Source organism: Helianthus annuus, chromosome 9 (genome assembly GCF_002127325.2).
Source record: "Helianthus annuus cultivar XRQ/B chromosome 9, HanXRQr2.0-SUNRISE, whole genome shotgun sequence".
In the NCBI taxonomy this organism is placed as follows: Eukaryota; Viridiplantae; Streptophyta; class Magnoliopsida; order Asterales; family Asteraceae; genus Helianthus; species Helianthus annuus.
In genome coordinates this window covers 108947956-108965937 of record NC_035441.2, presented here as the reverse complement: position 1 = coordinate 108965937, position 17982 = coordinate 108947956, and the positions used below count along the sequence as shown (strand labels likewise).

The following is a 17982-nucleotide window of genomic DNA, read 5'->3' as shown; positions in this document are numbered from 1 at the left end:
TCTCGTTGGTTATTACCGTCATACCTCCTTTCTTTGGGACTACTTGGACGGGACTTACCCACGGGCTATCGGAGATAGGGTAGATTAGTCCGGCGTCAAGTAGTTTGATGACTTCATTTTTAACCACTTCTTGAACATTGGGGTTCACTCTTCGTTGTGGTTGAATCACCGTTTTGTAGTCATCATTCATTAAAATTTTGTGCGTGCACATGGAAGGACTTATTCCCTTAATATCTACAAGCTTCCAAGCGATCGCATTTTTGTGTTTTTTAAGTAGGTTAACTAATTTTTCTTTTTCTATGCTAGTTAATTTAGACGAAATAATTACAGGTAAACTACCATCTTTGCCTAGAAAAGCATATTCCAAATCCTTAGGGAGTTCTTTGAGCTCGATGGGTGGGTCTTTAGGAGACACCTTATTTTGTGGCTTATCTAGATCAAGAACTTTAAAAGTTTGTTCTATGGCTACCTCTTCTTCGACAAAGTGGTCTTCCTCGTGGTTTGTATCAGGTGGTTCAGCTTCATCTTCAATTAGGGGGTCATTGTTGCCAAAAGGATATTTCATTGAGCGCTCAAGATCTATGCTCCTTTTGAATGCCCCTAATTGAAGAGTTAGATTGTTGAATTTCCGGTTTTTCAAAGCCTTGTGAGTTTGTACAAAAGGTTTTCCCAAGACTAGGGGGGCATCATCTAAGATGACGAAGTCGGTTGGGATTACCATTTGATTTGTTTGAACCAAAATATCTTCGACTACACCGATTGATTTCATTACTTTTCGGTCGGATAGAAAAATGGGTATTTGAAGTGGAGTAAAATCACTAATACTTAACTTTTCAAAAATGTAGTTGGGCATTATGTTAACACAAAGATCTTTATCAATAGTTACATTACTAATAAACGAATTTTGAAAGAAACATGGAACCGGTGTGATGTTAATTTCAAAAGGATCTTCCTTTATTAGTGAGGTTTGATCATTAGTTAACTTAACACTTACTATTTCTTTGATTTTAGCACTAGTGTTTAACTCTTTTAAAAACTTGGCATGAGGGGTTATTAAACAATGGTTTTCGAAAGTAGGTGACAAGAGATTAATTTCCTCTAAATTAGACTCTTCTTGAATTTTAACATTATTGGACTCACCATTTTCGTTGTTTAACTCATGTGTCTGTTTTTCACTTTCTTGTTCTTCCATTTTTACACTTTCAACTATCTCTACGTTATTATTACTTTTTAACTCTTCTCCCGCGCGGGATTCCTCTTCCCTTGCGCGAGATTCTTTCATGCAACGTTCGATAGTTTTAATGTGTTCTAATATCCTATTAGTTACTTCGGTGAGATTGAAAGAATTTGGATCCTCTAAGCTTGAATCCGGTTGTTTGATCCTTGGTTCCTCATAGTACTCATATGAAGTAGATGGTTCACACCATTGTTCTTCATTATAAGTATATGATGGATAAGGGTCGAAACTTTGTTCTTCATAGTACTCATATGAGGTGGGTTGTTCACGCCATGGGTCCTCATAATAAGTATATGAAGGTGGTGGCTCATATGTTGAATCTTCAAAGTATGAGTATGAAGGCTCATACCTTGGTTCATCAAAATATGAGTATGAGGAAGGAGGTTCATACCTTTGGTCTTCATAGGATGTGTATGAAGTTGATGGCTCGTACCTGGGCTCCTCATAATGGTTGTATGAATTGGATGGTTGATATGAAGTATTATATTGAACCGAGCGTGCATTACGACAATTAGTGCAATAATTACCTCTATAATCATCCTCATCATAGGTGTAGTTGTAATCTCTTGAGTATTGATCCATAGGAATCACTCAACAGACTACAACTGAGTCTCGGGACCAGAAAACAAAAATAAAGACGGAAACAGAAGCTGGACACGGCCCCGTGTTGAGTGAACACGGCCCCGTGTTCAGGGACTGTATCTGGGCGTTTTAATTAAATTAACTGGTCACGTTGAGCACGGGGGCGTGTTGAGTGAACACGGCCCCGTGGTCAGACTCTGTATCTGGGTATCTACTCTAAAAATATGCAGCACGGGGGCGTGTTCAGCGAACACGGCCCCGTGTTCAAGCTACTGTAAATGCAAAACTAAGCTAAAATGCAGAAAAAATGCGCGCGTTTTGAAAAGGTTTTGAAAAACTGATTAGGCCGTCGATTTTAAGCTTTCTTAAAATCCTTGTGTCCCCGGCAGCGGCGCCAAAAACTTGATGTGCGTAAGTGTGTATATGTTTTTAGATGTTTATTTAAGCCCTTTTTACACTTTTAGCCAAGTTTTAAATTTATAAAACACGATATTTACTAACACTAAACACACATATGGGCAAGTGCACCCATCGTGGACGTAGTATAGTGTTGGTAAGATACCGAGGTCGTCCAAGGACACAAGAGCTTTTAATACCGGTTTATCCTCAACGTCTAATCAAATCAAAAAGTTAGAAAAATATTTTAAACTAAGAAAAATAAAAACTAACTAAATGCTGAAAAATAAAATAAAATAAAAAACAGATAGACAAGATGAATCACTTGGATCCGACACGTGTATTAGTATAACCTTTGATTATTTTCGCACTTTTGCACTTGTTTAAGAGATTATCTTAGTTATTGTAGTAGGCCCCTCTTTTGAAGGCGACGTTACCCTCAACCCAGTAGTTTGAGTCAGCAAGGATACAATCCTAAAGGGTCGGATTATTGAAAGATAATGAATTAAGTTATTAATGCAAATTATGGTAGGCCCCGTTTTCGGCGGTGACGTTACCCTCGACTAAGTAGTCTGAGTCAGCAGGGATACAGTCCTAAATAGCCGGGTTATAGTATTAATAGTAGTTAGCTTATGAGGGGGTCAAAGAGTTTGGATCCCCGCCATCCAATACCCATGGGCATTGAAGGCGGTCCTATTAAATTTGACCCAGGTCCCAAGCAGGACCTCTAAACGCTGAACAAGGGCAAGACCTTTACCAAACCGTTCCCTTAACCCCCGACCGGGTAGCCAACATACCTCCATATAGACCGTGGAGATATGAATGGTGAAAATCTTTTATTTTATATAGACAGTAAAATAATGCCAAGACACCACGGACAAACGATAAGGAAAGATCACCTTCAACATAAGTAACTAGTTATTAAAGTCATTAATACAAAACCAAATAAAAAGTGCAAAAGATTAAAAATAAAAAGTATTATACTAAACACTTGTCTTCACCAAGTGATGTAAGAGACTTAGGCAAACATGGCCTTGATTGTCAAGAACTCTTACGATCAATCTTGGATCCCGAGACGACTCACACACTCTATGATGGACAATGGATGATGGTGGTGGATGATGGTGTTATGGTGGTGATGGGTGGTGGATGAAGTGTGAGAGAGGTGGTGTGCCAAGGGATGAGAGAGAATGGAACCAAGCTCCTCTATTTATAGGCTGAACAGAACGCTGGACACGGCCCCGTGTCCGCTGGACACGGCCCCGTGCCCGTCTGACATTCTCTCTCTTCATTAATTGTAATTGCGAATTACAATTAATGCGCCTGCTGTACTTTCAACACGCCCCCGTGTCCGCTGGGCACGGCCCCGTGGTGAGCAATGGAAGCTTCTACTGGTTTGTCTTTTCTGCTGCTTCCTGGGCACGCCCCCGTGTTCACTGGACACGGGGCGTGTTCAGACTTCTGTTCTCTTCTCTTTGTCTTGGGAGATGCCGTTGAGGGTCCGGGCAGTTTACTTTTGTCCCTTTTCTTGTATTTATGGTAGAATTAGTGGTCTTTTTGCTTCTTTTGTGATTTTGAGCTCATTTCATCCTGAAAATACAAAAGGAAGACAAAAACACTCTTTTTCCAACATTAGTACTTAAAAAGGGTTAGTTTTATGCCTTAATTGATGTGTTTTATATGTTGCATTTTACACACATCACTCATCGTCTAATCCTCTCACAAAACATTTAACCAACTCCCACTTTTCGATTTGATGGTGTGGGCACTTTCGAATCAATTCCTTGTACCTTGTGAATGCTTCATGCGGCGGTTCACTCGATAGTTGGCGGAAAGACCTTATTTCATCTCTAGCATCATCGGTCTTTGCCATCTGGTAATATTCGTCGAGGAATACTTGTTTCATCTCACCCCATGTCCGAATACTATTCGTCGGAAGTGTAAGAAACCATTGTTTCGCCTTGTCTTTTAGCAAAAACTGAAATAACCGAAGCTTGACTTCTTCCAACGCAAATTTATGCCCCCCGATTGTGCTACATATAGATGAAAACTCCGCCAAATGGGTGTATGGTTCATCATTAGACCTCCCATTGAAGTGGGGAAGAATATTGATGTAGTGGGGTTTGCAATCGAACATCCTTCTTTCACAAACTATTGGAGAGTCATTGTCAGTGACTACCAGTCGAAAACGGTCATTTACTCCCCGTGGAGGTTGTTGACGACGCCTTGATCAACCGACCTTCGATTATGCCTTCTATCACCTCTCCTATCACCTCTTCGGTTTCCAACTTGATTAACTCTTTGATTACCTCCTCCCACGAAATGAGGAATCCGGTTAGGGTTAGCATTGTTGTTGTTATTGTTGTTGTAAAACCCATCATTCCAGTTCCTTTGGTTGTTGTTCCGTGGTTGGCGGTTGTTTTCGTAACCGTCATTTCTCATATTCCCGTACCCGCAGTTGTCGTTCCCCACAAAATTGGTGTTTTGGTAGCCAAACTCATCATCTTCAAAACCTCTATCATTGTAGACATTACCCCTATTCACATACCCCCAATCTTCATCATCGACCCAATCATCATAGTTACCCCCATCATCCAAATATTCCGTGTGAACACTCACATGTTCCGGCGATTGGTAACCGGGAACACTAAACGGCTCATCATCGGGGATAACGTTTCTCAAATCATCTATATTAAAGAACGGGTCTTCGTTCGCGGGATTGCCACGATCTCGATTGCCTCTACGGTCAGAATTGACATTCCGGTCATCGAGGTGAATGGGTAAGGAATTTTGTCGGTGAAGGTTTTGTTGTTGGGGTGTTCTTTGGATGTTGTTGGGATTTTGGGTTCGAAAAGGTGGTGTGGGTGGCCTAGAGTTGTTATTACCACCCGGTTGCTCTTGAGGTATAGGTTGGACATTTTGAGCAGGATTGAAGTTGCTTCGGTATTGGAATTGGTTCGGATTTTGATTTTGGTTAAGGTTTTGGTTTGAGTTTTGATTTTCCATTGCATCGGTTTCAATGGATGGTGTGAGTTGTGGTGTTTGGGTGACTTGGTTAGAAGCAAGTGTTGCCTCCAACCGACTTGCTAAATTCCTTCTTGCAACTCTTTTGATTTCCGGTTCTTAGACTAACGGTGAAGTCCTCCCGGAGTTCCGCGTATGCATGCACTACCTGTAACCTACACAAGTAACACACCCCGCGTAACAAAGAAAAAGACAAAGTACAAGAAAAGAAATTATGCAAATTAAACAGTTAATCACACAAATTCAAACAATATCCAAACACAAAGCGCACGCACTCCCCGGCAACGGCGCCAAAATTTGATCGGAATGTCGCGCTCCGGTCAAAGATAATATTTATAATCCCTAATTACCCTTAACAAATAGCTAGTGGTAGCAAGGGGCCGAACCACGAAGAGTATGTGGTTTGCGAATGGATTCGATTGAATTAGAACAAATATCACGATTTATGAAGCTTGCTAGATATTTTTGTATTTTTGTTTGGTTGAAAGATGTGAATTTAAACTAATGGAATTGGTTTAATTGATTAACAACTAATAATTAACGATTGCAAGAAAACTTGGTTACTAAACAATAATAAGAAAAAGGGTTCACACCCGGTCTCGGTAATTGCCAACTTGGGATTTCTACAAGTTTTAGATCCAACTCAATTGTATACGATTAACGGATTTAGTGTACCATGACTTAGGTGCCAGTAACTATCAACGTCCCGAAGAACGGACAAGAATGCACTTTGTAATCACACAAGTAAAACCTAACCATGACAACGCATAACTACACATAACCATTTCGCAAAGTCATAACTTTATAATCGTTCGACAATTTACGAATACGAAACAAATGTAAACTATTGTCAATGGTTTCAAAAATCAACACAATTTGTCACAAACTTGAATCAAGAAACAATTCAAAACCCTAGATTAAACAACTACCTACACCGAGGTGAAACCAAGGTGATTAGCCGCTCATGGTGGAAGGAACTCGATCACTGGATGCTTGAAACTTGATTGAAATCATCTCGAAGCTTGAAGGATGGAGAAAATGATGAGGTATAGTGTTGTGATGGTGAAAGGTTCAATGAGTATGGATGAGTGAATGATTAGGGTTAACGGGATGATGATTATGAATGATGATGATCTTCTTGATGATTCGAGTGATGTTGTATGTTGGAGATCGAATGGAAGTGAAGTGGTAGGTGAAAAATGGCTCCCCCAATAATTCAAAACTCAAATTTTCCTATAACTTACGAGTTCAATGGCCAATTAACCAATAGATATCGTTCTTTTCACCAACAACCCAAAATTTCGCGTTTCTGCAAACCATGGCTCGTCGCCGACGGACCTGACCCCGTCGGAGACGGCCTCTCAAATGCCGACAAGCTGGCGACGGGCTATTTGACTGGTTACGGGCAAGTTTGGCCGACATGTATTTCTAAAGCCCATCCCGGACGGCCTAGAACCCGTCGGCGACGGCCTCTCCAGCTCCACTTCTCTAATTTTCCATTTTGCGCTCCCGTTTGATCCGTAACGCGTCCCGGTTGTCCGTTTTTCCTTCCGATAGCTCGTAAAGCTCCCAAAATGCACCTTAAACTTCATTAAACCTGCAAAACACAAATCTAATTAAAAGTAGGCTATTCAAGATTAAAACTTATGTAAAAACACTAAGTTACACAATTACGAACACCGGTTTTTAACCACATATCACCCCCCAGCTTTAAAAACATTATATATTAATTATACATTTGTAATTATGTTTGACGTAATTTTGTTAATTATACAAAATTTAGTTTGACTATCGTTTTTAATATGACCGACCCGATTTGACCCGACCTGAATCCGGCCGAAAAAGATTATTATATAGCAATAGACAAACGACCCAAAAAATTTCGCACCCCATAAAAAATATTATGAGTCCACCACTGGTTCTTATTCCACTCTAAACCTAATCATTCCTACATTCGCATATTAAATTGTCCTTGTTATTCATTACTCGGTGACACCTAGCCTGAAAAACTCTCCCACATTCATTTCACGTGTCTTCCTGGACTATGTGTTTGATTATTACATATACCCCTACCAAGACCCTCACACATGCCGGACTTACACCTAACACGCAAGACTATCCCTCATCACCTCATCCTTTTCTCAAACCGCGTGTGCAATCTACGGTCTCCCTAGACGACTCACTTGAGTCCTCGTCACCAAAGATTAACACCTCTATACCACAACCCACACCTTCCATTCAACCCCTCCCCCACCCCTAACACACACACTCAATGCACCTGCACCTTTTCATCTTATGGTCACTCACACCCCTTGTGCCCACTCACATCAACCCAAAGGATCTTCCCATATCAAATCCCCCTTCATGCCACATCCGACCCCCTACCACTAATAGTTAATTCGGTGGGATGTATTGCACACGGGGATTATTGCTCTCAACTATAATCACACTAGATTGGGAAGGGGAAGGTCTTGGGTTCAAATCCCATAGACGACAGAAGATTAAAAAAATTAGCCTTTCAAAAAAAAAAAACCATAATCACACTAGGTTATAACCTCGTGTATTACACGGGGTTGAATAAATAAATTTTATATACTAATAATAAAACAATAGATCTTTAAAAACCTCATTTCTTTAAAACCACGTGTATTACACGGGTTGAATAAATGTAATATTATCTACCAAATAATAAAATAATACATCTTTAAAAAACCCCATTTATTACACGGGTTGAATAAATGTAATTTTATATACCAAATAATAAAAAAATTACATCTTTAAAAATATGCGCATTACACGGTTTGAATAAATGTAATTTTCTGTACTAAATAATAAAAAAAATATACATCCTTAAAAAACCTCATGTATTGTACGAATTGAATAAATCTAATTTTATATATCAAATAACAAAAAGTTATATCTTAAAAAACCTGATGTATTACATGGGTCGAGTAAATGTAATTTTGTATAGTGAAAATAAAAATAGTTAATATATTAATACAAAGTTTAGTTTTCGTGATAAAAATAGATTATTCTGTTGTTGCAAAATTTATTGACGAAGTCTCAATAAAGTTGACTCTTTATTTAAAACTACGTAAATGTATAAATGATAAATAATATTAGTTAATTTTATTTTAAGTTTCGTAAAATCTATTTGATACCAAACTAAACAAAACGTTCAAATATAATTAATTCAAATAAATAATATTATAAAGAGTAAATTACGGTTTTGGCCCCCTGTGGTTATATCACTTTTACCCTTTTGGCTCAAAAAAGAATCTTTTAACATCTGAGCCCCCACCTTTTTTTTCTAACCCTTCTGGCCCCTAAAAGTAAATGGATGGGGTTAGTGTTAGGGGCCAAAAGGATTAGAAAAAAAGACGTTGGGTGCTCAGATGTTAAAAAATTTCTTTTTGGGCTAAAAGGGTAAAAGTGATATAACCATAGGGGTCAAAATCGTAATTTACTCTATTATAAATGAGAAGGAGATTAAACTAAATAATAATTATCTATAAGATATTAAACTAAAAATATTTAGTAAGAGGGTTATCTATAATATAAGATATTAAGTTAAATAATATTTCGTAGGAGGGTTATCTATAATTAATTAGAAAAGATTAAATTAAAATAATAATTATCTATAAGAGATGGCCTAATATGATGACAAGTGTCCCGAAAGTGATTTCTTTTATTATATAGTATAGATTTAGTTGAGAGCAAATAATAGATCACACTTTTCTCATTGCCGAGTAAGTGGGTGTTTGGGTTAGCTTATTTTGGAGCAACTTATAACTTATTGACTTATAAAAGTTAATAAGTTTTTTTTTTATGGTGTTTGGTTTAACTTATTTAAGTTCTTTTTGTGTGTGAAAAAGTTGTTTTTGAAAAGTTAGAAATTTTAACTTATAACTTATATAAGTTGGGGGGGTAGGGGTGGTCACTAGTGATAGAATTCTATCACTCACAAGCACTCAATCAAGTTCCGCCATGTCATCAACCATTTTTCCATCACTTACAACCTTTTTTGGTGGCAATGGTCATCACTCACCACCACACCCAACAATTTCCCCCCAACCAACAATTATCCTCAAAAAAGAAACCGTCACGGGCCGTGAAGAAAATAACGAAATCAGAATTCCGTGATGCTATAACGCGTTGTCATTTAGGTGGCGGTGGAAGTTTTGGCTATCACGGGGGATAACGTTCCACCTCCTGTCCCCTAAGTTGTTTTTGAGAAGGAATCCCAAACATCCCTTAATTCCCTTAATTGTCAAAATAATTAGCTATAACTGGAACAAATAACCCAGACCAGACGGTTTGGATATCATCAAATAACTAATCAAGATTTGTAAAACCTAAAGACAAAAACCCGCGTTCAGAACTCATAAATTCAGAAACTAGTAGTAACCATAACAATGTTGGAACATATATTTAATATTTACAAAAATGAACACACTTAACTCCGTTATACAACAAAGACCTACAAAAGTCCAAATAAAGATGGGTCAATGCCTCAGTTGGCATCAAAGACCCAGATATGACTATTCAATACGGTAATAACATGCAACAATCATCTCATAATACCGTTAATCCATCATAAATCGAAACAATTTGGGTGTGTTAACGACTTTCCTGATCAATTTGAAAATTCGATCAGAGTCCAGGTATAGATTCAAGATTGTATTTTTCTGAAGACTGCGACTCGGGTTCTTGGTTCTGTGAACTCGGCTTTTTAATAGCGTCTAGGGTTTGTAAGTAGTTGTAAGAGGAATTTCGAGTTGATGGTGGGCCCGGATTGCTAATTCTGCTGGCAAGAAACCGGCGGATTAAGCCTCTTAGAAATGGAGACATGGTGTCGGGTTCGTGTTCCAAGTAGTACATCATTCCACCCATGCATGCACAGAACAGAGCCACCTTCGATAGATTACAAACGATAGTCAGACAATAAGAAAATAAAACCGAACGATTAAGTGGTAAATGATTTAACATAACATGTACCTCAGCATTCTTGATATTTGGAAGTATACGACGGTTGACTAATATATACCACAGAGATTCGCTAGCGCGTGGAAGAACATACAATCCAAGTTCTCCTCTTCTACCTTTTTTCTCCAAAAGTACAGATAATGCAGCTAATCCACCTGCAAACCAATATACAAGCTTGTGGTCTTGTGATGCCACTTTTCTGTGCATGCATATGGCTCCCTGCATTACAAAATGAAATTAGTAAGGTGTGTGTGTGTGTGTATATATATATATATATAATGATGACTCTTCATTCATGAGTGAGTACTGATATGAACATGAGCTACCTGAAAGATTCCTACAAAACAAGACAAAAAAGCTGTTGACCGAACAGCTCCCGTGACTGCATGCCAGCTGGTTCTAAATGGAGCTTCCATAAACTGAAAACATGACAGATATAAATTCATTCATTTAAGAAGACGCGGAAACAAATGGTTCGGATTTAGTACGGGACAAAACGATTTGACCAGCAAACCTTTTTGCCCCAAATTCATAAAGAATTAACATGTTGCGGCGGGGGGTGTAAAACCGTGCCAAACAGCACCAATGTCACACCACCGCCAACGATCACCAACACCGGAAAAGCTAGTATAGGTACAAAAAAATTAACTGAACAAAAAGTAGACGTAAAAACATTGAACCACACACGCGAAAGGTAAAACATATAAACAATAACCAAGTCGATTTAGAACCCACGCGTTGCGACGGGGCCATTAAACGGGGAAAAATAGACATAAAAATTTTAAACCACACACGCACGTTGCGGCGTATTAACTCGCAAAATTAAGACCAAAACGTAAAAACGGAAAATTTGTAACACACGAAAAGTATAGGGGACCAAAATTGAAAGTGAAAAATTGTTGGGGTGGAACTGTAAAAGATGTAAAAGCATTGGGTTGAAACTAAAAAAAATTAAGGATAAAAAAAGAAATCAAAAGTGGATTCAACCCACAGTGCCAATGGTAACCCATGATGCAACACAAAGTTGATCATTAATAATATAATTATGACTAAAAAATATAATAATATTACGAGTTAAATGCCTGGTTGGTCCCTGTGGTTTGCGAAAATTGCAGACTTGGTCCTAATGGTTCACTAATTACAGAGTTGGTCCTAATAGTTGTAATTTTTGCACTCAGGTGGTCCTTATCACTAACCTCTATTAAATTTCTGAGTTAAGTTGATGTTAAATGACTAAATTGCCCACAACAATTAAAAAATAAAAGTAAAAGTATAAGGGGGGGCCACCCCATCATCTCACAATTAAATTTCTTTCTCTCTCGGTTCACCTGCATCATCAACGTTTCCACTCTCTAACCTGGACATCATCATCGCCCCCAACCAGCACCACCACCGGCAACGAAAGATCAATCCACACCATCATCATCTCCAACCCCGACATCATCATCATTCCTAACCAACAACCTTCTGCCACCGCCAGGTATGTTCATATCTCGTCTCTACAGCAGTACAACCTACATCTCCCCGTACACCCTCTAACGACCCGTCACCATCCGACACCATCCGACACCATCGGACTACCGAGCGTTAACCTAAACCATCTGCCACGCCTCCATTGGTTTCAATCGTCTTGTCGGTGTCTTTTAATAACTTAATTAACGGTATAATCCATATGGGAGTTTGTGGACGGAGAGTTTAGTTGACTCCACAACAGAGAGTTCCTCATGGAAAAAGAATCCGATTATCCGAGTCGACTCACCGGTAAATCAAGAAGGTTGCAAATTTTCCTCATGGCTCAACTGATAGTCGGAATACGAGTGTTCGAGTCGACTCACCGGTAAATCGAAGTGGTCTCCTGTCAATTTGGTGTTAAGGTAGATGGAGGTGGGGTGGGGCTTCTTGGGGGATTAAGTTATATTTATATTTAAATGAATTAAATCTTTGTTGGTGGAATTGAAGATGTGAAGTGAAGGTGTTGATGATTGAAATCTTGAATGATCGGTATATATACATATATGGCTGGAGAGTTAAAAATAAGTATGTGAGAATTAATTGTATTAAAGTGTAGAGGTGGAGGTTGAAGGAGGTGACTGTAATGGTGGTTTGTAGTGGTGGTAGTGGGTGTTCGGTGGTGGAGGTAGGTGTTCAGTGGTGGTGTGTTTGTTTGAGAAGAGAGAGAGATCTGGGTAGAGAGAGATATAGGGGGTAGTAGTGACATGGTGATTTGGGAAAGAAGTGGGGGTGGGACCACAAAAATATTTGTTTTAATTAAACTATTTTCTATTTATTGTTTTTCTTAATAAGCAGGGGTACTTTGGTAATTTAATACAAACTTAACTGAGAAATCTAACCTAAGTTAATGATAAAGACGGCACGAGTGCAAAAATTACAAACATTGGGACCAAGTATGTAATTATTAAACCACTAGGACCAAGTCTGCAATATTTGCAAACCACAAGGACCAACCAAGCATTTAACTCTAGTATTACATTAATAATTAGTACTTTTGATTAAAATGATTTAGGAAGTTGTATGCATTAGAAATGGACATTTTTGATCCGTTCCTTTTGGCTAATCTTTCTATTTGACCCATTTTTAATGATAAAAATACAACCCAAATCAAACTATTCATAAGTAAATAAGTCAAAATTACCACTTAGGTATTTGATAGAGGTCACACTTCGAGGCCGTATAACAGAACTTGCTTAGTAGAGCCAACATGAGTGAATAGAAAAGCTAACCTTCTGTAAACGGAGAACAACGAAGGGTACAAAAGTCAGAGAGAAGTACAGCGGAAACGTTTTCTTAAACGTGTTCGATGTAGCATAAGCATTTTGAGCTAAACATGATTTGGTGCCCGGATGAATTATTGAACAGGGTATGATAGAAGGAAATTCTTGCAAAGCAGCAAAATCGGCACCCTTCACTGTTGATAAGTAAGAATGTAGTGATGCAACATCTACTGGAGAGCCTCTGCAGCATTCCCTGACAGCTTTGTATACAGGCTTAGCAACGGGCCCTGTTTTTTGAATAAAATCTTGATATGATTTTGGTAAGCTCTCAGGTCGCATCACAAAAGCATACATGACCTGCAATGGTTGACCATAATGTATTAAAAACGTGTGTATAAATGGTTAAAATGTCAATAGACAACAAAGATGTACCTGAGCACATGATAAAGCAAAGAGTAACGAATCCCCATGTCTCCATGAGCTTCCCCATAGGTGGAACTTGTTCTTTGATTTTGCAGAATTGTAAGCACACTGTTAAAGAGCAAATTAATTAGAGCATCGTATCTTTAACATTCTCACTCTCTATTATGGGAATTGAAGATCATGATTAAAAAACAGGTAAAAAAGCATGCTTAATAACACACCTGAGCAAGCCTAGCCAGGAGATATAAAGCAAGCGTACGCCTTCTGTTGGAATCATCTAATGCTAGAATAGACAAACTTGCAACTGAACCTGCTAAAATTCTGCTCCATCATCACCTTTAACAAAGTCATATGTGTGAACTAGATACATTGGGATATATTTAAAAAGAAAAAAGAAACATACTTTTTTTACAGTACAAATGTAACAAATAGTACTAATCTTTATAACAAAGAAGATCAAAAACAAGAATGTTATTACTTATATACAGGGTAACTTACACATTGAATGGTGTTTCTTTCTTTCTCCACTTCCTCAGAAAACATCTAAGAGCATGGTACGATCCTGTAAACCCTCCAAAAAGTAACCCGACCCGACATGCCTCCTCTCTCACTATCAAGTCCTTCTCCGATACAAGTTGCTGCATATAACTCAGCTACTTAATACAAAGAATAACCTTCAAATAAAGCTCTTAACAAATGAACTGACGGAGAACAAAAACGTATCCTAACAAAACGATAACCAAGAAAAGAAAAGGCAAAATAATCATCCTCCTTGGAGAAGCGGATTCCTCTCTTTTCTCCTATGAATTTGCAACTTCTATCACCTCAAACACAGCCACAGTTATTTTATAGCCCTTGAACTAACATCATGTGTCTATCTATCCTATTCCTCCCATAAACACTATAACTTAGACTCTTCTGGCCCGGAAAAAGAAATATGTCCATAGCTAAAACTAAACATGTGATGCAAATACGATGGTGCTAAACCTAATTCATGTACCTAACGTTTACTAAAACCAAGTGGTGCATTATTGATGTCTCTATTTAATCGTTGAGTTACTCCTTTGTACAACAGCCAGCGATGAATGAATCTGGATAATACAACTAGGGTTTATAATATAATATTGGAGCTTAACTACTTAATATCTAGTGATTTGCTCATATACAGGTCCAGAATGATGGATCATTTGTGCAGACGACAGTAGTCATTAAGTGTGGTATATGATTCGTATTTAATACAACAACACACCAAAATCAAACGTAATCTGGAAAAATACATGAAGGGGTATGGTCCCAAAAAGCCGGCGCAGACCAATCAGGTCGCGCGCTGGACCATACTCCTTACTCAGTAAGCTGATTAATCTGCAGACCCCGCGCGGGCTGCTTGGGTAAAACCTGAGCCCCGTGCGAGACCGAAACAAGATATAACATCAGCGTCACACTTAGTATCCTGAATAAGAGCCCTCAACTCCTACGCCTCGCGCCGGCTAGTTGTACACACTTCAAAGGTCGCGCAAGAGTTACGGCGCAGGGCCATTTCAGGAAGTAGCAAAGGTACGAGTGGCAGAAGAGCGAGCCAATCAGCGTCCAGCAGGCTGTACTCTATCGTGCTCCACGATTAACAATCGTGCAGGAGACAAAATGTACACAAGGACCAGTGGCGGATCTTGCCCGTTGAACGTGCCAGGGCCGAAAGACACGGGCACTAAAAAAAGCCCGGGCAAGCCCGGGCCAAACATAGTATATATAAAAAATTTCGATCAAAAAGCGGAAAATTAGCACTACGGCCGAAAAACTTGCCCGGGCCGTGGCCCTGCCACAGCCCTATTAAGATCCGCCCATGACAAGGACGCCTACGTGGCACCAATCAGGGGGCGGTGACAACTGCCCCATGATCTCCACTCACCTGCTGATGTCAGAAGGGCGACAGGGACGACAACCTGGACACGTGGCTCCAATCAAGGTGCGCCAGCACCAAGGATCTTCTAGAAGCCACTAACTGTCGACACCAGAGAGACAAAGAGGATATCCCCTGTTGTCGCCTTCCGGCCCAAGACCCATCAGCCATCTCCTCCTACACCACTCCGGCTATAAATAGGGACCTCCATACTCAGGATAAACATTCTGCTCTCTCTAATCTCACTCTTAACACACACTTATTTTCCTCAAAGCAGTTACTTATTCTCACGCCGGAGAGTGGTTAAGAGAGAAACCCCCATGTTCCCCTCTTAACGAGCTTAACGGTGTTGCTGTTTTGCAGGAAAGATCATCATCACACACAAGCTCAGGAAGGATTAAGAAGATTAACCCTCATGTTTGAAACATACACCCAACTAATAATCTTAAAATTAGTTCCGTGTTTCTTCAATACAACATACTTAACAAACTAAACTGAAGCTTAATTATTAATATCAAGTGATTGGATACCGTTAAATTTACTATGTATTTAGATGATACGATTCATGTTTTAGAAACAAAACTGGATCATAATTACTTAATATCAATTGATTTTGCTAGCATACAGGTTCAGACTCATGAATCAACATTATATGTGGTATATAATTCGTATTAAATACAACAAAACGCCATAAACATAAGGTAATCTGGAACAATAGAATATACAAATTATCGATTCAATAACCTAATCAAAAACAATAACAAACATATTCAAACCTTAAGATCTATAAGAGACGAATAGGATTTCCGACGAGCGAGCTTAAACGCACGGAGCAATATTCCAATGCCGACACGAACACCGTAGGATAAGAGAAAACTTTGACAGAGATTACCGATGGCGTTGGCAATACATGACTCGTCGGCGTGATCGCACGGCGGATGGAGCATCTTAGCGCGGCGTTGACGGCGTTGTAACTCCTCGATTGCCTCTCTCAGACGTTCCTCCGCCTCCCGTAGGCGGCGTTCGGCGGCGTCGCCGTCGAATGCGTCGGAAGACGGTGGCGGAGAGGCAACGGAGGGATTCGAATCGGAGAGAGGCATTTTGGGAGTAAGGGTTTCTGCATCGGCAGAGAGAAAAGGATATGGTGATGTATTTTATTGCTAAAATCGAGAAGAAAGAAAGTGGTATCATTCATCCACTATCGGGTCGATTAATTATATCATTTTATGTTTTATCAACTAGTGTGTACTGTCGTGTCGATTAATTTATTTCATTTCATGTTTTATCAACTAGTGTGTGCGTTACGTTATGTTTGGGAGTATATTTAGACCGTGGAGTGTGGAGCGTGTGTTGGGACGGCGGTTGGCAAATAATACTGGCTAGATTATACCGGGCTAACGTATCTCTTTATTTACTATCACTTCTCTCTGCTTCTTCTACCATATCTTTTTATTTTATATAAAATCAACCCACAACATCCTACAATGAAATTTTTTAATCTAAGTTACGACCCAAACAACTTCTTTATTTGCTTTTTAAAATAGAGTTAAGTGTCATTTTAGGCCCCGTGGTTTGAGTCATTTTTTCAGTTTAATCCAAAGATTGTATTTTTCTCCTGTGTGTCCAAAAAACTTTCACCGTTGCCATTTTAGTCCACTGAGTTAACTTCATCCATTTTTTTTGTTAACCAGAAGGGGAATTCGGTCATTTTATATGTAATTATGTTAACTAGAAAGGCAATTTAGCCATATAAAATGACCAAATCGCCCATTCTCGTTAACATAAATAATAGATGAAGTTAACCCAATTGACTAAAATGGCAACAGTGAAACCTTTTTGGATCCATAGGTGAAAAATGAAACCTTTAGACTAAATTGACAAAATGACCCAAACCACAGGGACTAAAATGACATTTAACTCTTTAAAATATTATACTGAAATCTTCTTTTCTATTTTAATTAGTGTGTTATTTTCATTAAATGGAATTTAAAATAGTTTAAACAAAAAAAAATTCACATGGCTGGCCACGCCAGCCAAAGCCACGCCATACCACACCCCTTGTTTTTGTATATTACCTTGTGGATCTCACACTCGTTACGTGTCGAGCAATGCCCCCAACCCAATCCCCTTTTTTTTCTTTCTCTTTCTCTCTCATCTTTCTTTATCCATCAACACTCACCTCCATAACCACCACTACCACCGCATTGCACCACCTCCGCCATCGCACTGCACCATACCTGAATCTACAACCCGAATCCAACTTTCAGTTCATTCAAATTCAACAACACCCCCCCCCACCCCCCGTTTCATTTAGATCTCATAAATCTATCAACAAAAGCCATAAAATAAAACCTAAAATGATATTATAATCATACGAATTATCTACCAAAACTTAAAATCTCAACACATCAAACACGAATAATCCATTAAGCATACACCTGTGTGTATGCTTACAAGTATACAACCTCAAAAGTCACTTAATGAAACGTAACAAAGTGTGATTCATGTTACATTTTGGCAAAATCTGTCAAGGGCGTGTGTATCTTCTACAATACTCGGCTAATTGAGAGCTACGGTGAATCGGTGATGTAAAATCTCTTTTCTCTCTCTACGCACACACAATATACAGAAACACTAACATTTCACACCATAACCTGGGTAAAATTCTTCAGGACTAGAACAAATTGTTTGCGACCGGAATGGAT

The 17982-nt window shown here is 38.9% G+C and overlaps 1 protein-coding gene across 1 annotated transcript; it reads right to left on the bottom strand.

Annotated features, from left to right (window-relative positions):
- Window positions 1-9599: 9599 nt before the first annotated feature.
- LOC110878101 lies at window positions 9600-16507 on the bottom strand. Its single transcript, XM_022126362.2, has 8 exons — window positions 16054-16507; window positions 13879-14018; window positions 13602-13701; window positions 13390-13488; window positions 12967-13314; window positions 10552-10644; window positions 10238-10444; window positions 9600-10153 (listed from the first exon to the last, which is right to left on the bottom strand). The coding sequence occupies exons 1-8, from the start codon at window positions 16375-16377 to the stop codon at window positions 9893-9895; spliced, it is 1572 nt and encodes a 523-aa protein (XP_021982054.1). The 5' UTR covers window positions 16378-16507; the 3' UTR covers window positions 9600-9892.
- Between the last annotated feature and the right edge of the window lie 1475 nt (window positions 16508-17982).